The 25746-nt window shown below is 42.2% G+C and overlaps 2 protein-coding genes across 5 annotated transcripts in view; one reads left to right on the top strand and one right to left on the bottom strand.

The window, feature by feature from the left end:
• The window catches only part of zmiz2 (zinc finger, MIZ-type containing 2), a 45611-nt gene extending 40427 nt beyond the window's left edge, over window positions 1-5184 (bottom strand). For 3 of the 4 annotated variants that reach the window (XM_083983613.1, XM_083983615.1, XM_083983616.1), the window contains exon 1: window positions 4304-5184. The gene's annotated coding sequence lies outside the window, so the exon portion shown is untranslated. The remainder of the gene's footprint in view (window positions 1-4303) is intronic. The other variant, XM_083983614.1, reaches the window with a different exon arrangement.
• Window positions 5185-15874: 10690 nt separating this feature from the next.
• pargl (poly (ADP-ribose) glycohydrolase, like) lies at window positions 15875-25623 on the top strand. Its single transcript, XM_083983641.1, has 15 exons — window positions 15875-16021; window positions 16845-16967; window positions 18408-18497; window positions 18583-18654; window positions 18745-18831; window positions 20205-20365; window positions 20457-20536; window positions 20622-20694; window positions 21771-21846; window positions 21953-22100; window positions 23118-23196; window positions 23284-23392; window positions 24017-24110; window positions 24416-24544; window positions 25115-25623. Exons 2-15 carry the CDS (start codon window positions 16944-16946, stop codon window positions 25231-25233), a joined length of 1341 nt encoding a protein of 446 aa, XP_083839767.1. The 5' UTR covers window positions 15875-16021; window positions 16845-16943; the 3' UTR covers window positions 25234-25623.
• Window positions 25624-25746: the final 123 nt, after the last annotated feature.

Below are 25746 nucleotides of genomic sequence, written 5' to 3'. Positions count from 1 at the left end.
CGTAACTGTGCGACTTTATTCTTGTAAATTTTCGACTTTATTCTCATAAATTTACAACTTCATTCTTGTAAATTTTCGACTTTATTCTCATAATGTTATGACTTTTTTCTCGTAGGAAATAAATCTACGACTTTATTCTCGTAGGAAATGTACGACTTTATTCTCATAAATTTACAACTTTATTCTCGAAGTTTGTGTTTGTGTTTTTTTTTCACATCTGAGGTTGTGTAGCTCCGATCAGGATCAATTAAATCTCCGATCATCAGTTGAACTCTACAGTAGCAGTGTCAGTGTTGAAGCGTTGTGCTGCAGCTCGTTAAACGCTCATTAAACAGCAAACAAACACCTCGTTACATGATTCATTAACCGACTCTGACTTCAGTTTTAATTCACAGGTGATCAATCGATCAGCTGATTAAATGATCACACAGGTATCAGTAGAATATCAGTTTGATTATTGATTATCAGCTCAGGTCTTTCTACCCTCACGACTTCTGTCCAACCTCTGGAACAAAACCAGACATTTGAGGATGTCGACTTAAATACATAAATTTGTGTTGTTTTATCAAAGTCACATGTTTTTCAGATTTAACAATAATCAATTGATTGATTTTAGAGAACAGATATAAGTAGTAGTCTTAAAGTGAAATGTGCCAGATATGATTTATTACTAATATTTGACACAAAAAAGGGTATAAAGCTACAGCCTTTGATACAATATAATATAATGTATCATTAGTATTATATATAATATTTACAGTTTAATATCCTAAAGAATATTTATCAGTGTAAACTCAGCAGCTCAGACAGTTTTGTGATATTTTCTATTATGTGCATTTTCAAAAGAATTGAAAAACACTACATTATATTGGCTGATAACTGATATTCAATATACAATTCTGCACTATTTGAAATTTTTAAATGATTCAATCCTTTTCTTATTTAAGTTAGTTTGGACTAACTAAACTAAACTAACTAAAATCTAAAACTATGGATATGTACTTAACAGTTTAACATCAGAAGCTAATGTTTACTTTAATTTTTTAAATGATTTGTGATTGATCAATATGTTGTTCTGTCAGAAAACACTGAGAAATCAAACTGACAAAAATATTCAGTTCAAACTGAGACTGATAACTAATGTAAACAATCAATTATAATTATTAATCACTGATCAGTTGTGCAGTTCTAAGGTTATAAGATATTTACAGCAGAACTAACATGAACAATTCTTCTTATTATTAATTAGTCAACCTGTTGGTTCAGCAGTTAATTGATCAGAACCACAAAGTGCTGAACCCACAGAAGCTTCACAGTCGTCAATAATCCACTAATTGAAATTTAGCCTAGTCAGCAATTATTCTGATCAACAATTAATCATGTTTTTAATTTAAAAATAATCCATTCAGTTGGTTGGAGCCTCATGAACTCAACTCTTTGTCTCTGTTAAATGAAATCCTCTGGTTTTTAAACATGAAATCCCATTGGCCAATCAATTAAACAACTGGGAGAGAGAAATCAATTATGTAAATGACTGTTAGAAACAGCAACAGACTAAACGATTGGTCAATTATAGTTGAACTGAGAATTTTCTGCTTTTCATTTTACAGAATAAAACAACTGATTCAATAATGAAACTAATCAGTATAACAGACTTGATATTAACTATTATAAATGGCTGCACGCAGGTTTATCATGAGATAATCAATTAAAAACCTCAGACAGAGAAGCAGGAAGAGGGATCACCCCGCCACAATAAAAGCCCAGGGGACACTGAGGTGAACCTAATTAATAAAAAGCTTTAAACGAACAACAACAGTGTGTTGAGCTACAGGTGTCATCAAGTTACCATGACAACATCCTCAATCATTGTCCACACAATGCAGCATTGATTAGTTGATTGACTAGAAAATTAACGATGCATTCAGGTACACTTGTTGCTTTAAGATGTGCTGTCTCTTCTATTCTTAATCTGCTGCTTCCTGCTCGTTATCCACCGCTTTTATTTTATTGAACTTTCTATGGCAGACGGATTTCCACTGAAGATGGACGATAAAGACAATCAATCAATCAATCAATCAATCAATCAATCAATCAATCAATCAATCAATCAATCAATTAACTGATGAATTCCAGCCATTTTTCAAATATAATTGGTTGAAACAAGCTGTCTGATTGTACTAACTTGGGCTTCAGCCATGTTTCAAACAATATTACCAAACATTTATCAATTCAAGCTTCTTAAGAAATCAATAATTGGATAAAACAAAGCTATCTGATGGTATTGATCTGGGCTTTTGCCAGTTGTCTTAGTAAAAAACTTAGTTAGTACTTCATTATGTCGTCAGTTTGAGTTTTGTTTTCTGTTTTTATCCAGTTGTTCTTCTTTAAATCTAATTTCATGAGTCAGCTTTTTCCATTTGGTTCATTTCTTCACTAATCAACATTGAACCTGAGCCAGATTCAAGCTAATAAAGTCAAATAATCTGTGTGTAGAGGGGGGGAAATGTTGGGATGAGCTGCCTTCTAATGAAAAATATTCAGCTTTTATCCAAAAACTGCTGCTCACAGTGTTTAAAGGGATAGTTCACCCAAAATTGAAATTTCACTCATTATATCAACTCACACGCCTCATGTGGACTAAGGGCTGGGAGAAGTTTCAGAGTCCTCCGTGGCTTCTCTGAGTTACAGGGGGTCTCGGCGTAGCAGTGCATGTCCATATAACGGTTGCAAATGGATACCAACTGTCTTCGTAACAAAAAGACACACCAAAAAACATCCAAATACCTCCATGCTGCTAAAGCTCCTCTTCCCGGTTCGTCAAATTTGACAAACCGGGAAGAGGAGATTCGAGAAGCTTCTGCTACAAAACAAGCTTGAAATATAGACTTATTTAATTTTTTTCGGGACAATTTCGCATTTCAGGGCTTCAATACAAGACGGACATTACATACGAGCAGCATGGAGGTATTTGGATGTTTTTGGTGTGTCTTTTTGTTACGAAGACAGTTGGTATCCATTTACAACCGTTATATATGTATATGTAATGTCCGTCTTGTATTGAAGCCCCGAAATGCGGAATTGTCCCGAAAAAGATTAAATAAGTCTATATTTCAAGCTTGTTTTGTAGCGGAAGCTTCTCAAAGCTCCTCTTCCCAGTTCGTCAAATTTGGACGAACCAGGGTCCATCCTCTTCCCAGTTTGTCCATGGAGGTATTTGGATGTTTTTTGGTGTGTCTTTTTGTTACGAAGACAGTTGGTATCCATTTGCAACCGTCATATGGACATGCACTGCTACGCCGAGACCCCCTGTAACTCAGAGAAGCCACGGAGGACTCTGAAACTTCTCCCAGCCCTTATATTAGTCCACATGAGGCGGGTGAGTAGATAGATAATGAGTGAAATTTCAATTTAGGGTGAACTACTGTATCCCTTTAACTGAACCATTAATAATGAGGATAATCAGCAGATTAATTGATAATGAGAACAACTGTTGCATGATGCTGCCTTGCCTTCTCTTCCCCTGAGAGTTTGGAGCTGCAGGTAGAAAGAGCAACAACACAAAAACATGCAGAGGGAGCCAAACAGCAGTGAAAACATCTGGAGCAGCAGCAGCAGCAGCAGCAGCAGCAGCAGCAGCAGCAGCATTAATCCAGTCTCTCCAGTCTTCAGTCTGGTTCAGCAGGTTTTTACGACCCACCACAGCACCACAGCCTCCATGTAAACACTGACCCACTCTGACTCAGGCTCTCCGGCTCTCTGGCTGCAGGCCAACACTACATGTTATTGTGCCCATGATATGTTCAGGAAGTCACGGCCAGAGGGGGAAAAAAAACAGGCATGGCAACCTCACACTAACACACACACTAACACACACACACAGATACAGACACATTGCAACACACACAGCAACACCGAGCTGCTGTGTTGTGCATGGAGGGAATGTACTGTAATACACAGAGATGAGCCTGTGTTATTAAACATGCATAGGAATCTCTGCCTCCCTCTTTACAAATGATGATTGGTTATTGATCTATTGATAGATGATTGATCAGTCAGAGATCTATATGTTGTATCTGCACCTTCTTCCTGCTGCTGCTGCTGCATCCATACAAACACAACGTGCTGCTATTTCTGCTGCTGCTGCTCACACTTGCAGCAGCAGAACAGAACAGAACAAAGCATTTCTCTACAGAGGTGTGTGTGTATATGTGTGTATGAGTGTGTGCATGAGTATGTGTATATATGAGTGTGTGAATGTGTCTAAAAAAAATGCGAATAGCAGATGTGTTCTTTCTCTTACCTGCCTCAGCTGCTGCTCAATAAACGCAGATCCGCGGTAGGAAAGAAACCCCCCAAAAAAGGGGGAATAAAATAAAAACGTGGTAAAAGAAAAGGCAGCAGCAGCAGCTCCTCTTGGTCCCGGGTGAAGCCGCCTGTTGTGTGTCTGTGTCGGTGTCGCAGCCTGACAGCGTTAAGTTTCCCCCTGTGTGTGTTGTGTTGTCTTGTTGTTGGAGCTGGTTGTGGTTGTAGAGAGAGACGGAGAGGCTCTTTAACCACCGCTGCCTCTACCACTGCTGTTAGCTGTTAGCTCCGTTATTAGCCTCTAACGGCTAACCGGGCTAACTAACTAACTAACGTCAACTTTAGCTCGGTTTCCCGCTACAGGAACCGGACGTGTTGAGCCCGTTAAAGCCGAACCGAGCCGAGCCAAGTGACTGACTGACTGTCGGCTGTCTTACCGTCCCCTCTGCCCCCTCCTTCAGGCTGTCACAACCACCGTGAAGCCGCCGCCGCTGCTGCTACTGGTGCTACTGCTATGTGTGTTAGCTGTTAGCTGTTAGCTCGGCGACATTAGCCAGCGGCGGCTAACGGAGCTAACGGAGCTAGCAGCAGCAGTGTCGCAGTGCTCAGCCTCTTAACCCGCTGTTAGTTACTATCACATCTGATGCTGCTTCTCCTCCTCTTGTCTGTTCCCACATCCCAGAATAATAATAACAGGGAGGAAGTTCTCTACTACTGACTGAACACGTTGGATTGTTATTTAATGGAAACTGTTTTATATTTATAGCCTATGAGGAGGTTAACCAGCTGACTAAGTAGGCTAATTAACTTGTAACTAAGTAAGTAAGTAAAAGAAGACTAGTTGGTGTCAGACAGAGAGCCTCTGGCCGCGGCCATAACCTGGCGCCTCGCTGCACCTCCCTCATTGCACAATGACCCTGTAATATATTCATGAGATCACAGGCTGAGGAGAGAGAGTTCCTCCAGACAGACTGACACTCCTTCTCCACAGGCAGCACTCACTCACTCACCGTTAGTTACTGTTACTGACTGTTTAGCTACTGACTGACTGACTGACTGTTTACTGACTGCGTGTTTCTTAATTTCTCATATTGATTTTGTGTGATTTAACGTTATCGAACAACTTAATCAGTACTGCTATTGCACTAAAATTATCATTTTTTAATTTTGGCGCCAGAATTGACCTGTCATTCTCTTCATAATGTGGGGCAGATGGAAGGTGTGTTATAGATCTGATGAAAAAAAAAGTACCAGTTTTATTCTGTCAACCACATGTGGGCCACAATGATTCAACAGAACTGAGCCACACGTATTCTGTATGTGACCCATGAGCCATATCATTATTTGAATTTAGTTTACTCCTGGTAGAAGTCTGGTTTTGTTATGGTTCAGTTTGGGCTTATATACCTTAGAGCCAGATGTGGCCCATCATTCACTTCCAAAAGTGGGCCAGATGAAAGGTTTAGTGTATATTAGTTTAGGTTCTGGGTAAAATCTGGATTTTGGTCTGTCAGCCACATGGGGGCCACATAAGAGCCAGTAGGCTTTACCTGAACACAGCCATACAGGCAGGCCCTATGAAGCCCAGCTATAAGCCATATGTAGTTGGTACAGTTCTGGTAGAGGTCTGGTTATGTTATGGTTAAGCATAGCTTTCATATACTTGGGCCAGATATGGGCCGTCATTCACTTCCGTAAGTGGGCCAGATCTTTGCTGTTTATTTGGGCCACATCCAAGCCAAAGGAACTTTGCTATTAGGGTGACAGTTTACAGGTTCCCAACCCAACTTTTACAGTCTATGTTCCCAACCTTTTTTGGCTCGCGACCCCATTTTTACATCACAAATTTCTGGCGACCCCGCGATCACGTGATTTGCTGTCAGTCAAGATTGAACTCGATTTATATTCGATAAAGTGAAAGTATAGAATAGTACAGTGGTTCCCAAACTTTTTGTGGCCAAGGCACACCAAAGGACAAGTAAAAATCTCAAGGCACACCTATTGTTCAAAATAGCCTTCATAACACGTGTTATCACTTATATCATGTAAAATATCTAATGTGCATAATTATTTAATAATGCCAAATAAAATGTGACAAAGACAACTAGGTTACATTACTCACGAAATCATATTTATTAACAAAATATTTAAAAAATATTAATTTGAAACTTTATCAAATTAGGCTTCATCAAAGCAGCAATACAACCATTTAAACCAGACAGGTCACAATAAGGCAAAGGAAACTTTGCAAAATGTCATCACAGAGAACTGTCAATGCAAGGAAGCTGCACCGTCCATGGTCCTACAGATTGATCAGTATTGAAACATATTGTGCGAAATATGGGGTTCTCTTTGAGGTTTTGTTTTTTAAGAATTGTTTTTAGGTATAGAGTTTGCCTCTGTATTATGAAATGAGCGCATACAAAGTACTGATAGTAAATTAAAAATAATTATTTTTTGTGTAGTTGTATATTGCAATAATAATGTATGGTTGTCACAAAATCCCACAGCACACCTGGACTTGCCTCACGGCACACCGTTTGGGAACCACTGGAATAGTACAATTCTTTATCAATTACTAGACATTTCAGGCGGCCCCATTTGAATTCCAGGCGACCCCACGTGGGGTCCCGACCCCAAGGTTGAAAAGCACTGGTTTACTGACTGACTGTTTACTGACTGACTGTTTAAATTGACTGAGCGACTGTTTACTGACTAACTGACTGTTTACTATTTGCTGACTGACTGTTTACAGAGCAGCAGATCACCATGACATCACCTGAGCATGATCACATGTTCTGTGATCAGTGCATCATACATCATGTTGGATATATGATCTTCATGCACCTGCAGCTCCTCCACATGCAGCTGCACAATAACTACACCACTATGTTATTGTCTCCATATGATTCATTTGGACTGACTGTATGTCCAATTATCCATGATACAATAAGATGACTAAAGACCAACTGAAAATACAAAAACAAGACAAAAAACTTACTGAGAATACAAGGATAAGATTATGAATTTCCTTAAAATACAAAAACAACTCTAAAAAACCCACAAAAACGAGACAAAAGCATGCTAGAAATTCAAAGAAATGAATCAAAACATTCTAAGAAATCAAGATTAAAAGACTAAAAATTCATTGAAAACATTACACACAACTAAAACTTGCACATGTTCAGCACCAAACAGGAAACACTAATATAGCACACAAAAAAAAACTTTATTGATGTAAAAAGGAATGAGGAAGGAGCTCTCAGTTCCCTAAAGAAAACTGCACCTTTATTCAAGCCAAACTGTTGCAGGTGGATTTTTTAAGCCAAACACTGTAAGAAGAAGCCAAGTGTGTTTGGCTTCAACAACAGGTTTGATGATCCAAAAACCAGATCGGATCGAAACGAGGAACTCCAGCTGGAAGTTCTGGACATGAACGTCATCCCAGACAGAGGTGGATCATGTTTCACTGAGTGTGTGTCCAAAGTATCAGATGAACAGGGTCAGAACCTGAAGATACAGAGCTGTGGGGTTGAATAATAATAAAGATTTATACAGATTCAATATTATATGGAGCCTGAAATACAGGAATTAAAATCAGCTGTTTCCCTGTAGAGTCGTAAAACTGTCCTAAAACCTTATGCTTGTAAGATAGTTAAAAGGAGAAACTCCAGTGAAGACACTGAGAAGGAAGTTTTTTTTTTCCGGGTTGAAATTCCTGTTTCATCCGAGCAAGGGACCGGTCACAATAAAGAGAGGGACCAGTCACAATAAAGCGAGGGACCGGTCACAATAAAGCGAGGGACTGGTCACAATAAAGCGAGGGACCAGTCACAATAAAGCGAGGGACCGGTCACAATAAAGTAGTCACAATAAAGAGAGGGACCGGTCACAATAAAGAGAAGGACCAGTCACAATATAGCGAGGGACCAGTCACAATAAAGCGAGGGACTGGTCACAATAAAGCGAGGGACCAGTCACAATAAAGTGAGGGACCGGTCACAATAAAGAGAAGGACCAGTCACAATATAGCGAGGGACCAGTCACAATAAAGCGAAGGACCGGTCACAATAAAGAGAGGGACCGGTCACAATAAAGAGAAGGACCAGTCACAATAAAGCGAGGGACCGGTCACAATAAAGAGAGGGACCGGTCACAATAAAGAGAGGGACCGGTCACAATAAAGAGAAGGACCAGTCACAATAAAGCGAGGGACCGGTCACAAAAAAAACGTGTCCCCAGATTGGTCCCTCGCTTTATCGTGACTGGTCCTTTGCTTTATTGTGTCCCCCAGAAACACTTCCTGTTGTGTTGAGTTGTTTTCTGAATTTGCAGCACGTTTCAGTCTTTGAATGTGTTTTCTGAAGCTTCAGTGGTTTGACAAGTGTTTTAGAAATGGTTTTTTTTTTATGTCTTCATTGTTTTTATTTCCTTTTATTTTTTTCCCCTTTTTATGACTTTACTTGTTAATTATTTTTCATCTCCTCACATATCCGTCCCTTGTATTACATCATCCGTGGTTCCTCCTGGTCTCACTGGTCCTCGTGTTTCACAGGTCGTGTATTTGTCTTTCTGTCACTGTTTTTCATTTTTTTAATTATTTATTTTATATGTGCCGTTTTTATGTCACTTTGTAAACCTTTGTTTTTTTAAAATAAATAAAGGATAAATGAAGGAATCATCATTATTATTATTAATGAATATAAAGTATAAACATACAGTTATAACGAAGTCAATTGAACACATTTATTTAACTCCTCCTCCTCCTCTTCGTCGTCTTTCTTTCTTTATCTGTAGCTGAAACAACAACGAGGCAAAAAAACCTGTTCTGATTCATTTGAAGAGGAGGATTCCTACATTTTTGCGTAGTAGCTACACCTGAATGTATAACACACACACACACACACACACACACACACACACACACACACACACACACACACACACACACACACACACACACACACACACACACACACACACACACACAGAGGTATAGTGTGTGTGTGTGTGTGTGCAGTCATTAGAGGTGTCTGCAGTATCTTGCCAGAGGGCAGCGCAGTGTGGAAAATAAAAAAGTCCAACAACCAGCCTGTGTTTTTCAGACCTCTGTTGCCCTGGAAACAGGTGCTGAGATTTCCCATTTCTTCATTTTTCTCTCTACACACACACACACACACTATCCATATCACCTCCCCTCCTCCTCCTCCTCCTCCTCCTCCTCCTCGACACTCCACTCTGCTGCTGCTGCTGCTGCTGCTGCTTTCTGCTTCTTCCTCCCCCACGACCTGCCGCATAGTACAATCACACACACGCACGCACACACACACACACACACACACACACACACACACACAGAAACACACACACACACAGAGTCCCAGTGTACTGCAGCAGTCATTTTACAATGTCACAGGACAGAGGAGGAGGAGAAGCTGGGAGGAGGTGCAGCGTTGACCCCGCACTGACTCCGGATCAGAGCTGCAAGGAGGAGGAAGAGGAGGAGGAGGAGGAAGGAAGAGGAGGAGGAAGAGGAGGAGGAAGAAGAGGTGGAGGATGAAGAGGAAGGAGGTGGGGGAGGAAGGAGGAGAAGGGAGGAGGAGGAAGAAGAGGAGGGAGAAGGAAGAGGAGGAGGAAGAGGAGGGAGGAGAAAGGGGGAGGAAGGAGGAAGAGGAGGAAGGAGGGAAGAAGAGGAGGAGGAAGAGGAGGATGGAGGAGGTGGGGGAGGAGGAAGAGGAGGAGAAGGGAGGAGGAGGAAGAGGAGGAGGAGGGAGGAGGAGGAAGAGGAAGGAGGAGGAAGGAGGAAGAGGAAGTAGGAAGAGGAGGAAGAGGAGGAGGAGGAGGAAGAGGAGGAGGAAGGAGGAAGAAGAGGAAGGAGGAGGAGGAGGGAGAAAGAGGAGGAAGAAGAGGAAGGAGGAGGAGGAAGAGGAGGAGGAGAAAGAGGGAGGAGAAGGGAGGTGGAGGAAGAGGAGGAGGAGGAGGAAGAGGAAGGAGGAGGAAGAAGAGGAGGAAGAGGAGGAGGGAGGAGGAAGAGGAAGAAGGAAGAGGGAGAAGAAGAGGAGGAGGAAGGAGGAAGAAGGAAGAGGGAGAAGAAGAGGAGGAGGAGGAAGGAGGAGGAGAAAGAGGAGAAGGAGGAAGAGGAGGAGGAGGAAGAGGAAGGAGGAGGAGGAGTAGGAGGAGAAGGAGGAAGAGGAGAAGGGAGGAGGAGGAGGAGGAGGAGGAGGAGGAGTAAAGACATTTCTCTCTCTCTCAGATTGTAGAAAGTGCTTCTTCATCTGCTGCTTGTGATGGAGGCAACAAGGTTAAAGAGAGGGGACAGAGTGTGTGTGTGTGTGTGTGTGTGTGTGTGTGTGTGTGTGTGTGTGTGTGTGTGTGTGTGTGTGTGTGTGTGTGTGTGTGTGAGGCAGATGGTTCTCCATATTGCTACACACACACACACACACACACACACACACACACACACCTATTTCATAACTGTTGTGAATATTCATGTTCGTGGAAGTGGAGGAGGAGGCACACGTGTCGTACATGACATGGGACACACACACACACACACACACACAGACACACACACACACACACACAGACACACACACACACACACACATACAGACACACACACACACACAGTGCAGTGCAGCAGCGTGTGTGTGCGTGTCCTTTTTAAGTCATCCTCCTCTTGTTTCTGCTCCGTTCTGTTCTGGTGCATTCCTGTGTAGTGACTTCTCTCTGGCAGACACACAACATTCCTGACGCACAACAACACACACACACACACACACACACACACACACACACACACACACACACACACACACACACACACACACACACACACACACACACACACACACACACACACACACACACACAGAGGCAGGGAGCTCCTCCACCCTTTCACTGCCTTAAACACACTGAGCTGCAGCTGGAGCAGCAACACACACACACAACAACACACACACACACACACACACACACACAGACACACACACACACACACACCACACACACACACACACACACGTGGGGTTGTCAGGATCATGATGTCATTCACCTCGTCTGTTTAAACATACACCTGATGACAATCAAGAGCAAATCTGATAAAGGAACGTGTGAAACGCGTTGTTCGCCCCTTCTGTTTTCACTTTTGATAATAAATCTTGTCTATAATCCTACGCTCTAGTGTGGACTGGAAGTTTAATTTTTACTGTGATTGATCCTGCACCAGCTGGCACCTAGAAGAAGCACTTAATTACTGTGCACGGGACTTACAAACTTTATCATAAAAGGTATATGATCTGAGAGTCTCCAGTTTACAGTGGGGACTCTAGTCCAGTGGTTCTCAACGTGGGGTCTACCCTAGGGGTCCTTGAGAGATCTGAAGGGGGTCCCCAATTTATTTCTTGAAAATGTACCACTTTTTTCTGGAAGGTTTTTTTTTTTTTTTTTTAACCACTTTTTCTAGATCTTTTTTTTTTCTTTTACTTTTATTTGCTCTTGCTTTTAACTCTGTTTTTAGTGTTTTGTTTGTTTTTATTCTGTCTTATGTTTCTTTTTTTATGTTTTGTCTTTATGTAAAGCACATTGAGTTGCCTTGGTATGAAATGCGCTATATAAATAAAGATGCCTTGCCTTGCCTTGCCTTTCTTATTTTGAACATTTTTTTATGAGAAATTTTACCACTTTTTTCTAGAAGTTTTTTTTAACACTTTTTAGTTTTAGAAATTTTACCACTTTTTTCTAGAAAATTTTTACTTTTGTATTTTTATTTTGAACATTTTTTACAAGAAATTTTACCACTTTTTTAAAGAAAATTTTTATTTATTTTTTATTTTTTACTTTTTTTTTTGAGAATTTTTACCACTTCTTCCCAGAAATGTTTAAATGTTTTTGGAGAAATTGGACCACTTTTTTCCAGAAATTTCTCTATAATATTTCCAAAAAGTCACGCCATTGGCCCTAATTTAAAAGTATAAAAAAGTAATGTTCTTCAGTCTCAGAACAAATATTTGTGTATTTCTGGTGTTTACTTCTAAATTTGGTCCAATGGGGGTCCGTGGTCTAATTTGTGTCAATTTAGGGGTCCTTGATGTACAAAAGGTTGAGAAGCACTGGTCTAGTCCACCAGACAACAGCTTCACTCCTGAGTCTCCTGGATGGTTGTAGCTCAGGTCCAGGTGTCTCAGGTGGGAGGGGTCGGAGCTCAGAGCTGAGGCCAGAGAAGAACAGCTGATCTCTATGACCGGACAATTTGACAACCTACACACACACACGCACACACACACACACACACGCACGCACGCACGCACGCACGCACGCACGCACGCACGCACGCACGCACGCACGCACGCACGCACGCACACACACACACACACACACACACACACACACACACACACACACACACACACACACACATCTCTGTCGGGTCTGTCAGTCACTCTGCTCTGCTCTGAGCCCAGGAGAAAACGTTTCTCGTATCCTACAAGTTTTATCCAATGAGGAGAGAGAACGGCATAAAGGGGCAGTCCTCTCTGTGTGTGCAGCCAAGGGATGCGCGTGAATGTGGTGACGTAGGGACGAGGAACAATAGATCCATGACGAGGGCGGGGGCTGCTAACTCCGTCGGCTGACAAGACGTTATGGTGCGTTCAAGGCAACTCGTAACTCGTGTTTTTCCGACCTGTGAAGTCATACCAGTTCGATCTGGTACGAGTTCACGGGTCAGAAGTTACGAGTGGCCGTTATAGTGACTTTCACAGGTAAAACAGGTCGGAGAAACACGAGTGGGTTGCCTGGAACGCTACAAAGTCGTAAGTCGTGACTTGAAGCTGTAATTTACGGTTTCAAAAGCCTGCCTGGAACGCAGCATTAGCGAAAACGACCGGATCGCTTACTTCTGCATTAACAACAGAACTCATTATTTCTACTTATTATAAGCAGTAGTAGCAGTATTAGTTTTAGTAGTAATATCAACAACAATATAGTATTTGTGGTAGTAAAAGTAATAGTAGCAGTAGTAGTAGTTGTAGTAGTAGTAGTAGTAGTACTATATCAGTATTACTATAAACCGAGGAGTTGAATCAGTGACTTGGTCTCTGGCGCCACCTGCTGGTCACTGATGTGAACTGACTCTGCTCTGTCACTGCACAAGATAAGAATCATAATCATTATTATTATTATAGAATCAAATATATTGTTCATGTTTAATAAGTGAATTAATTTTGATTTGTGGTCGAATTATAATTTAATTGACCATTAAACAATAATGTATTTAGCCTATAATAAAAAAGAGAGTGAGAATGAGTTCATTTAGACCAAATGTCCTTCATGTTGTTTCTAGTTGAACTTTATCATTCATATTTTTGATTTTCATAATTAGATTTTTTTTTAAAGGATGTTTACATGGAACCGAAAGTGACATTATAATACAAGAGAACGAAGCGTGTAAAAAAAAGTGATACAGTTTTATAAAGTTGATTAACTCAGTTAAACGGTGATTATTGATTATTATTGTGATCATGAAGGTGAGTATTATTGAAGAAGAAAAAGAAAAAGAAAAGTAAAAGTAGCCTAAAAGTAAAGAGATAAGTTGTGTTTATGACTCTGTTTTTCAGCTTCACTTTCGTTTTCGCCTGAAACAGAAACTAAACTTCACGTTGTTTGCTGTCGGTCGGCTGTGTTTCTGGGGCTCGAACCTGCTGTGACGGTGTAGCTACAAACCCCGTTAAACGTCGAACAGCTCGTGGACAGGTGAGCGGACAGGTGAGTCGGTGTGTTGTGTTGTGTTGTGTGTGTCGGTTCATGTAGGCCTACCTAGAGAATCCGAGTCCGAGTCCTGATTCACCTGCAGCTGATCGATAATAATAATCTGTGTTTTAGTGTTTCTAATCTGAATCTGAATCTGTTAAAACACATGGACAACATCTGGATTAATGACGTCACAGCTGCTGTTTTATTCACAAACTTTGTTTTATTTATTCAGGTCATAGCTACTGTAATGTTACTTTTACAAAAAAACAGTACATGATTAAAATGATCCGTGATTTTAAGTAGGCTAGCTGCATCATAACTGCGACATAAAAAATCTAACCGTTTTGAAATCGGACAAAAACTGAGCAAGTTGTGGTGATTATAGCAGAACATGCAGCAGAGGCTAAATGCTCTGAGGGAGAGAGTTGACCTTACCAAGATGGCCGCCGTTCTGGTTACGTTACAGACTGTTTGTTATTTTAGAATAGGCTATATTTATACACACACACACACACACACACACACACACACACACACACACACACACACACACACACACACACACACACACACACACACACACACACACACACACACACACACACACACACACACACCACAGCAAAATGTTCAGTTTCTCTGGTTTTCTCTGGTGTTTGAGTAAAATGAACATTTTTGTTTTATTCTATTAAAGGGACAGTTCAACATTGTGTCAAATTGGCCCATTGCCCATAATCCCTATAGTCATAGCAGTAGGTTTGTTACCTTTTTAATTGTCGGTGCAAGCTATTTTTAGAACGGTGGAGCAGAGCCACGTTACCACACAGAGTTGTTTTAGAGGGAAATACAGAGACTGTTGATGAAAAACTGTCCCTGAAGGCAACGCGCATCAGTGGTTTTGCATGAATTTCCCTCTAAAACAACTCTGTGTGGTAACGTTGTGTTATTATCTCATAGCGTGGTGAATGTGCAGCTCACAACTTGTCCACCAGAGCGTTGTGGAGTTGTTGGATTGTGTATTTGATGAGTTTGATGAGGGAAACCAAGAAATCCCATAATGAGCCTCCGTAGCGTAGCTCTGAGCAGCTCATGGCTCTGCTCCGCCGTTCTAAAAATAGCTTGCACCGATAATTAAAGGTACACAACACAACATGAAATTTTAACTTAGGAAGAGTCTATAAATCAGTTTAACGAGTGTCGTAGCTACATGTAGAGAAGCTTTTTAAGAAACATTAGTGAACGTCGTCGTCCCTTTGTTTTTTCCCGAGCTCTATATAAGATATATATTTGTCATTGACATTTTTTGTGTTTTTTATTTGCCAGCTTTTATTTTTTATTTATTGTCTCACTTTCACCTCTTCTCCTCCTCCTCCTCCTCCTCCTCCTCCTCCTCCTTCCTCCTGCAGACATGTCTAGCCGTCCCGGTCTCCGTGACGACAGCAGCTTCTCCTCCTCCTCCTCTTTCTCCTCCTCCTCTGGACCGTCCTGTGCTGGAGGAGTAGGTGGTGGAGCAGAAGGAGCGAGGGAGAAGGAGAGGAGAAAGGAGTGGGAGAGAAAGGGGGAGAAGGAGAGGGCGGAGAGGGAGAGAAAGTGGAGGGAGGAGAAGGAGAAAGAGGAGAGGGAGAGGAAGAGGAGGGAGGAGAAGGAGAGGGATAGAGAGTGGAGGGAGGAGAAGGAGAAAGAGGAGAGGAAGAGGAGGGAGGAGAAGGAGAGGGATAGAGAGTGGAGGGAGGAGAAGGAGAAAGAGGAGAGGAAGAGGAGGGAGGAGAAGGAGAGGGATAGAGAGTGGAGGGAGGAGAAGGAGAAAGAGGAGAGGGAGGAGAGGGAGAAGGAGTGGAAGAGGAGGGAGGAGAGGGGGGAGGGATCTTCCTCATCATGTTGTTCTCAGAGCGACCTGAGGACTCGGAGTCAAACCAACCTGAAGGAGCTGTCGTTCAATTATGCACACACCGTCCTCATAGACGTAAGACTCAATACTCAGCTTCATTGTAATAATAATAATAAACTAGTGTCTGACAGCATCAAACATTTTAAACCAATGTCTAGTTAAAGGGATAGTAGCATTTTTTTTTAAAGTGGGGTTGTATGATCTCCAAATAGCCCCTAAGTACTTTAATTGTAGAAGACTCTCTACACTCCTCCCGTTAGCAACGCCAGCCCATAATAGCCCTGCCCAGAGATTTACAACATACAGTGTTGTGAACAGACCCAAAGAAACGGCCTATTTTCATGGCCTAAAAGAGGTTTTACCTGAAAAATAATACATAGTTCCATTGTTCACTATAATATATTTTTTTCCAGCCCCTCAAAGTGTTTTTATTTGGACCTAACCAACTGCTGATCGGCGGGCGCTAACCCTGGGCGGAGGGATACGTGAGTTGGTTAGTTCCAAATAAAAACTGTGTTTTTCCTGCACTTTGAAGGGCTGGAAAAAATTATATTATAGCGAACAATGGAACTGTGTATTTTTTTTCAGGTAAAACCTCTTTTAGGCCGTGAAAATAGGCCGTTTCTTTGGGTCTGTTCACAACACTGTACTGTATGTTGTAAATCTCTGGGCAGGGCTATTATGGGCTGGCGTTGCTAACGGGAGGAGTGCAGAGAGTCTAACTACTGCAATTAAAGTACTTAGGGGCTACTTGGAGATCATACAACCCCACTTTAAAAAAAATGCTACTATCCCTTTAAAGGTCCTGAGTCTGACAGCGACATAAACACAGCGACATTCTGATTCTTCGTTTCACTACATTTCAAACAGGAAGTTGAACTCTTGTCTCTTGTCTCAGGTGAAGGTCTTCAACCACAAGAAGACGATCCTCCCTCAGATAGGCCGAGACCTCTGGCAAAGTGACTTCGTGAAGTTGCCGACGTCACAAAGAAATCACATGACGAAGAGCGGAACGTCCACGGTTCGTCCACGTTTTCCACTTGTTGCACCTGCAAGACTTGATCTAGGAAAAGTTTGATTCAACCAAATGTTTCCTTGGTCGACAGCCAGACGTGTTTGTTAAAGGGATACAGCAACATTTTTTTTCATGTCTTGCCTCACTCCCGAGTCCATGACCAGCAGATAGACACCATCCTTTCGACTGTGCGTGCAGTAACAAGGGAGATACGAGGCAGAGCTGGCTAATTAGCTTAGCTCAAACACTGGAAGTGTATGGGTAGTGTTAGCCTGCCTCCACCTAAAGTTGCTAATTAGCTTAGCTCAAACACTGGAAGTGTATAGGTAGTGTTAGCCTGCCTCCACCTAAAGTTGCTAATTAGCTTAGCTCAAACACTGGAAGTGTATGGGTAGTGTTAGCCTGCCTCCACCTAAAGTTGCTAATTAGCTTAGCTCAAACACTGGAAGTGTATAGGTAGTGTTAGCCTGCCTCCACCTAAAGTTGCTAATTAGCTTAGCTCAAACACTGGAAGTGTATGGGTAGTGTTAGCCTGCCTCCTACCCGAGCTGAAATCAGCAGTCAGAAGCTGATTTCATTTTAGCTCTAAACTCTGTAAATATATCACTTTATCCACATTTCAAACATGTTTAGGTGAGAAAGTAGCCGTTTAGATCAGCAGTGTGTCGTTAATTTGTCTAAATACCAGCTGTTTACTATTTTGTTGGGACGAATTCGGCGCTACTCAAGCTAGCCGTTGTGACCAACACACTTCCGGTTACTTTCACAAAATAAAACACCCGTTGCCCTTTACATACAGAAAACCATGACTATAGAATTTGTGCTTTTACTTTGAAATAGGAAGCTAACCTACCCTCGATGTAGCTAGCTTGAACCAAAATAAAGCATCTTTGCTTGAACCCTCCGTTTTGACCGATCTCGTCCCGTTAGCGGCATTTGACCGCTCAAGATGCCTTACTGGAGAGTTTTGTCAGCTCTGAGACGAAGATCGGCCCGCCGGTTTCCCTTTAGAGTTGCTGAAGAGTTTCTCTGATGACTTTAGGTGGAGGCAGGCTAACACTACCTATACACTTCCAGTGTTTGAGCTAAGCTAATTAGCGACTTTAGGTGGAGACAGGCTAACACTACCTATACACTTCCAGTGTTTGAGCTAAGCTAATCAGTGACTTTAGGTGGAGGCAGGCTAACACTACCCATACACTTCCAGTGTTTCAGCTAAGCTAATTAGCGACTTTAGGTGGAGGCAGGCTAACACTACCCATACACTTCCAGTGTTTGAGCTAAGCTAATTAGCGACTTTAGGTGGAGGCAGGCTAACACTACCCATACACTTCCAGTGATTGAGCTAAGCTAATTAGCCTATCCCTTTAAAGTTACTACAGTTTATCCTCAGGGGCGGTTTCACTAAAAAAACATAGAGACATTGACCAACAGCTCTGTCTGCAGGGAGCGGCCGAGGTGAGCAGGTGGGATGTGATCCAGAAGCAGCTGAAGAAACTGGCCGGTAAGAAGGAAGTGAGCGTCAGCGACTTGGAGGTAATCGATCAGATTGATTATCAATTATGGATTGAACAAAAAATGAATGAAAACACAATAATAACGGAGCTGCAACGGTTTCCAGGACGCCATCATGAAGTACAACCCCAGGTACAAAGGGAAGTGGAAGTTCGAGGCCCTCGCCTCCTTTGTTCAGGTCCGTGTCCACGTGTTGACTTCAGGTGATTGATTGATTGATCAGTGGTTGATTGGATGTGGATGATCAATAATCATGTTTTCTTCTCAGCGTGCCCCCAAAGAGGAAAACTACTACACCACACTGTTCCCAAAGATCGCTGCTCTCGCCCTGAAGCTGTCAGTGGAAGTGAGGAAGGTGAGAGGAAGATGATGATGAGCAAAGTATCTATTTAAATGACTTGTTTATTTACTGTAGCTACTATATACTGTACTGTTTACTGAGTATTGCCAATGTTTGACCATTTTTGCACCAAACTAACTGAGATGCAAAGGTTAAACATCAATGACCTAGAGATGACATTCAAGGACTGGCCAGATATAAGTTCAAAGTTCGGTCAGGACCAACACAAAACACCAAACACCACAAAGACACAAAAAAACACATTAAACCAGTGAGACGTGTCTATTTTGCTTTGTTTGTTTAAAGCAAAAAAAAAACAGGGTTTTTATGTTTTGAGCCCTGTCACTATGTGACGGATAAATACGTTTTTTGAATCTTGAATCATTCACGGTGCCGTGGAACTTCTTTGGAGTAAATGAGACGGATAAAACACAAACCATCCGATGAATTAAAGCAGAAGTAAGTGATCCGGTGGTTTTGTCTAACTTCCTGTCAGCAGATGGAGTTAGCAGTCCCCGTCCTCGTCCCTACGTCACCACATTCACGCGCATCCCTTGGCTGCACACACAGAGAGGACTGCCCCTTTATGCCGTTCTCTCTCCTCATTGGATAAAGGTTGTAGGATACAAGGAAAGTTTTCTCCTGGGCTCAGAGCAGAGCAGAGTGACTGACAGACCCGTGTTTCAGACCAAACACTCTATAGAAGTGATTGCTGTCGGAAGATACAACTATTTAAGACTTATATTAACACAAACATTCACCTTACTTCTGCTTTAAAGGCCCCATGGCATGAAAAATGTGATTTTGGTTATTTTTTGGTGCTTGGGGAGGTCTCTGGGCCACGTATAAACTGTCCCATGCATCAAACTGGTCATAAACGGAGAAACACACACCGCCCATTTGTAGGAACTGTCTCTTTAAGATGAGCAGATAGCACTTCCTCCTTTCTGTGATGTCACACACAAAGTAACTCCGCCCACCGTGACCAGTTGTTTTTTTTCAATTTTTATGAATGCAGCTTAGGTTTCAGTTACTTGCCTGTGATTGGCCCGACCACATGCCACTCAAAAACAGTCGGCCAATCAGAGGAGAGGTTCTCATTCTCTCTTCTGATTGGCCAAATGACCTGTGCCTGCTAGAGCTCCAGAAAGAGGCAACAGAAAGGGGCAGTAGAAACCATATTAGATCACAGGTACTCAAAACCAGTGATACATCTTGTTAGGGAAATAAACCCAGAGAAAAGTGCACAGCATGGGGCCTTTAAGACATTATGACCGATCTCACAAATTGCATAAAATGCAAAACATCGGCCGATCCGATGCAGCCGATCAGATTGGCGGAAAGCCTAATGATGATGAAGGTGATGATGAAGGTGTCCGTGTCTCCAGGCCGTCCCTCTGCTGAGGCGAGGACAGACGAAGGCCATCACTCTGTCTCAGCTCCAGATCTCCTGTTTGCTGGCCAACGCCTTCTTCTGCACGTTCCCTCATCGCAACGCAACGGGGCCCGGCTCCGAGTACCACGCCTACCCCACCATCAACTTCAACAGGTAACTACGGGTAACAACCGGTAACTACGGGTAACACCAGATGTCTGAACATCTGTGAACTGAGTCTGACCTCTGACCTCTGACCCTGCAGTCTGTTCTGGAAGTGGTCGGGCAGCACCAGGGAGAAGCTGAGGGCCATCATGCATTACTTCAACGTGGTCACAAATGAGAGTAAGTGACTGCGGTGGCCCCGCCCCCTCTCATGGCTCCGCCCCCTCCTGAAAACAAGTGACTGTTTTGTTTTTTATCTTTGCAGAGACCGCACCACACGGACTGGTGACGTTTAATAGACGTTACCTGAGAGACACAGACCTGCCAAACTGGAGAAGGTAATCTCTAACCTGATTGGCTAATGGCTGTGGCTGAGTGAGTGATAAAGTTCAACTATTGGTTTGGTCGCAACTATGAAAATGAAACTTCATAGCTGAAGCTATGAAAAGCTAATAAATTAATTATTGGACTTTTTCAAACATCTACTACTCCAGCATATTTTCACCTAGAGACTCCATTTAAACTCTAAAATGTAGATACAAGTCTTGTCTATTGGCGTATTAATCCATGTTTTGATATGCGATATAGTTTTTGATCAATCACTGTTCAATGACCATGATCATTTTTGGAGAAATGTTGAGATTATAATGGGTGTGTATTGCGCGGAATGTTCGTGACATCATCAGCTAGAGTGGGAGGAGAGGACTGAAATTGTCTGAAACTTTTCTCTTTCCACGCTGCTCACGGCCACAAATTACACTCTACACACATGATTTTTTCCACAGTTGTAGACAAACTTGTTCTCTCTCTAACAATGTGTTCAACAAAGCAAAGAGACTTACAGAATTTAAACTGTGAGCCTCTAAGTGCGACCAGGTCCCTCTCTGCTCCTCATTGACTCTAATACAAAGATTTTCTGAGAGAAGCAGAACGGACCCCTGTTTAAAACTCGCAAGTGTCACCAAAATATTTACTGTAGAAACACCAAAGTCATATCAAAGCGTTCAGGGAGTCCTTACGACGACCACGGTCTGCTTCTTTTTCTGATAGGAGTTACCATTTTGTCAGAATATGCCCAAATGTGAGCCCAGTGCAGAGGCAGAAAATCACCCTTTTTCTCCACGTTTCTGTCTGCCTCAGCCTGGGGGGGGCCTCTATCGTCATGGCAACCACCTCAAGTTTCCGTGGTAACCTCTGAACATTTGAAATGTGAAAACTACGGTGGCCCCGGAGGCTCATCATCACACTGCAACTTCAGAAAACACATTAAGACACGAAAAGAAAACAACTTCATCAGTTTCAGCTGCAAAAACTCTGGACTCAACAGGAAGTGTTTCTGGAGGACACAATACAGTGACGGACCAGACTAAGGGCTAATGCTAAGCTAACAGTCCATATTGTTTGTTTGTTGAAGCTGTGCAGAGAAACTGACGAAACTTCACGTGACGTCGCGCGGCAGCATCGAGAAGGAGGGAACAGGGATGTTACAGGTGAGAACTGAACCACGGCAACGACTCACAGCTGTTCATCCAGCTGTGGAGGGTTAATGTGTGTGTGTGTGTTTGTGTGTGTGTGTGTGTGTGTGTGTGTGTGTAGGTGGACTTTGCCTGCAATCGGATCGGCGGCGGCGTGCTGGGTTCTGGTCTGGTGCAGGAGGAGATCCTGTTCCTGATGAACCCGGAGCTCATCGTTTCCCGCCTTTTCACCGAGGAGCTGGGAGACACCGAGTGTCTGGTCATCACGGGTGAGGGATCAATCGATCAGTTATTGATGAGTTAATCAATAAACCGACAGTCAGAGGTGTTTTTATAGAAACAATACGACAACAAAGATATTCAATATATGGAAAGATCCTCCATGAGAGGCTCCAATGATAGAAACGGTTTCACTTCCTGTCTCTCTAAAGGGGCGTGGCCAACCGTCACCACCTCGTCTGTGAACGTGTGTGTGGATTTATACAATTTGTAGGTAGATGAAAGTGAGATATTTGTATTTTCTTATGATAACATTAAATATTTACACTACTAACAGTCATATTTAGCATGACAAAAATAATTTAAATAATTTTCACGGGAGTTCGCGGCCGTTTGTTTGTCGTTGCCTAAGAGATCGGTGCCAGATCTGGCGAGAGTGTGTCGTAGAGACAGAGACAGGTCTGGAACAAAGTGGATTTTCTCCTCATGTGTCCGTCTGAAAGTCGCCATGTTGGTGTCAAACTGTTCAGAAGAGATGTGGCTTGTGAAAAATGAGTCCAAAATTGACTTCAGTGACTGTGGGGAGAAAGGACAGACCATAATCGGTGTTCACGTTAAATTGTCCCATTGGAGTCAATCCACTCTATGCTGCCTCTGGTCTCCCTAAAGGGGCGTGGCCGAGCAGAAGCCTAGTGACATCATACAGGAAGCTGACTCGTTTTTTTTTTTTTTTAAGGCAAATTTTATTGACAATTCAGGTATTACATTTAGTAAAACATACAAAACAAAGAACAATACAATGCCAGGGGGTCGCGGTATTCAAAATAGTATACAAAACATTGCTATTAATCCAATAAAATATTATATAAAATGCATAACTCAGTGGTTTTAATAGCTTTTTTGTTTGATGAATATTGGATAGTTGTGAAGTATTGTTTGAGTTCCTTCTCAAAAATTAAAAAGCTGACTAAAGCTGACTAAAGCTGACTAAAGCTGACTCCTCATGGGGGGTCTTGGTTTATAAACCGTCTTTGACGACGGTTCTTCTGTTTGTTTCTCTGTCTCAGGTTCTCAGCAGTTCAGTAATTACTCCGGCTACGGTGGCACCTTCGAGTGGGCGGGGCCTTTTGATGATCCACCAATCAGGTACAAGCTGCTGCTGATTTAACCCTTTCAGACCTGGATGTTAGTTTAGGTTTTTTTAAATTCCCAGCTGCAAACTTTTCTCCACAGGGACGAGTGGCTGCGCAGGAAAAGACAGATTTTAGCCATCGATGCTCTGGACTTCAAACATCGCCGAGAGCAGTACAGTATGGAGAAAATCAAACGCGAGCTGAACAAGGTGAGTTTGTTTGGTTTTTATTTTATTATTACGGCCACGGGGCAAACGCACTGAGACACTGTTGTTATTGTGTTTTTTCTTCTCATTATTCCTCTTCTGTACCAAATATCCATTCAGAACTCCTAGGACGAGTTGGACTCAAACAGTTGTAGGATTCACAACTATTCAAGTTGTAGGACAAATTATATATCAAAACGTGCCGTTCGATCGGGATCACTGTGCTGTTACTTTTCTCTACAGAACATGATTTTTTCGAAAACATGCGAGAAAAACTGTGAGAATTTTCTGATAGAGAATGAATGGGATGAGGTCAGAAAACGAACAATTTATTGGACTTTTTCAAACGTCTACTACTCCGACATACTTTCACCTAGAGACTCCATTTAAACTGTAAAATGTAGACACAAGTCTTGTCTATTGGTGTGGTAATCCATGTTTTCATAGATCATATAGTTTTTTATCAATCACTGTTCAACGATCATGATCGCTTTGGGGGAAATGTTGAGATTATAGTGGGTGTGTATTGTGTCAGAGTGCGTGACATCATCGGCTAGAGATTTCAATAAAACATCAATAAAAACTAAATAAAAATCCTATTCACGTGATTTCCTTGTGTCCCTGAAGGCGTACTGTGGATTCCTGGGGAGGGACGGCGACCCGGACATCGCCACGGGGAAGTGGGGCTGCAGTGGCTTTAAAGGAGACCCACAGCTGAAAGGTTCCTCTTAAAGAGACAGGCACACAAATAAATACAAACTGTAAAAAATAATGTTGTTAGAAAAATGAATTTAATTTGTGCATTTGTGTATTTATCTATTTCCACATTTATCCTTGTATTTTTTTCTTATTTTCTACACTTCTGCTTCTATTTATTTACATATTTCAGTGTGTCTATGCTAATTAGATGGGCGGCCTAATTACCATAATGTAGAAACGGCTAAATCAAATCTTTAAATTAATTTACATTTATTTAATTAAGTCATTATCTGAGGAGCTGATTTGGTTCTTGTTGTGTTGTTGCAGCTCTGATCCAGCTGATGGCGGCGGCGGCGGCGAAAAGGGGCGTGGCCTTCTTCACCTGCGGCGACGATCTGCTGAAGGAGCAGCTGGAGCAGATCTACCACCTGCTGGTCACCGAGGGAATCACCGTCGGTCAGTCGGCGTCACGTTGTCATAGTAACTCCCTAGCGTTTGTTCTGTCGTTAAAGGGATAGTTCACCCAAAATTGAAATTGCACTCATTATCTCCTCCCCCTCATGTGGACTAAGGGCTGGGAGAAGTTTCAGAGTCCTCCGTGGCTTCTCTGAGTTACAGGGGGTCTCGGCGTAGCAGTGCATGTCCATATGACGGTTGCAAATGGATACCAACTGTCTTCATAACAAAAAGACACACCAAAAAACATCCAGATACCTCCATGCTGCTCGTCTGTAATGTCCCTTGTATTGAAGCCTCGACATGAGAAATTGTCCCGAAAAAAATTAAATAAGTCTATATTTTAAGCATAGTTCAGGACAATTTCTCATGTGGGGGCTTCAATACCAGAGGGACATTACATACGAGCAGCATGGAGGTATTTGGATGTTTTCTGGTGTGTCTTTTTGTTACGAAGACAGTTGGTATCCATTTGCAACCGTTATATGCGCCGAGACCCCCTGTAACTCAGAGAAATTTCAATTTTGGGTGAACTGTCCCTTTAATCTGTCAAAACCGCTGCTTTCACAGACAAGCTGTTCCGTCTCCTTGACGACTACTGTGGCGTCCGTCGCCGTGACGCCGCCTCACCCGTGGAGCTGTTCGAGTTCATCAATAACACTCTGGGACCCAGGAGGAGTCTCCTGTAAAGGACTCGTCTGAAGTTACACCGGGGAAGAGAAGGTGTTTATTATGGGATGTCGGAAAATTCAGTGTGTTTTGACAAATCAGTTCATTTCTTCTCGTATGAGACAGAAAGTGTGTTGCATGTTTTTATTTATTGCGTTTGTGTTAAAACATGTTTAATGTTAAATCTAAATGTTAAACATTAAAAAACTAAATTATAAATCCAGAAGCTAAATGTGAGGGAAGTGACTAAATATTCACGATATATTGAAACTAAATTTTCCCACTTGGTGCCCTGAAGTTGTCGTCTTATTATTTTATTCTGTAAATATGATTGATATCATATCGATATCGTTGATTATTGACAGGAAGTCGAGGGGCGAATCATCAGAGGGAACGGTTTTAATTTTTGTTTTGAGCCTTTAAAGAAAATGATCAACAGTGTGATTATTTAAATATTGTTTAGATCACAGATTTAAAGGGATAGTTCAACATTTTGTCAAATTGGCCCATTGCCATAATCCCTATAGTCATAG

Source organism: Trachurus trachurus, assembly GCF_905171665.1.
Source record: "Trachurus trachurus genome assembly, chromosome: 12".
Taxonomy (NCBI): Eukaryota; Metazoa; Chordata; class Actinopteri; order Carangiformes; family Carangidae; genus Trachurus; species Trachurus trachurus.
The sequence above is the reverse complement of the archived record's forward strand: the minus strand, read 5'-3'. Positions and strand labels throughout refer to the sequence as shown.

Coding starts and splice junctions, on each gene's coding strand:
- pargl (XM_083983641.1), top strand. CDS start 16,944: ATGACGAAGAGCGGAACGTCCACG. Junction 18,832..20,204: donor TGTCAGTGGAAGTGAGGAAG/GTGAGAGGAAGA, acceptor CCGTGTCTCCAG/GCCGTCCCTCTGCTGAGGCG. Junction 24,111..24,415: donor AGGAGACCCACAGCTGAAAG/GTTCCTCTTAAA, acceptor GTGTTGTTGCAG/CTCTGATCCAGCTGATGGCG.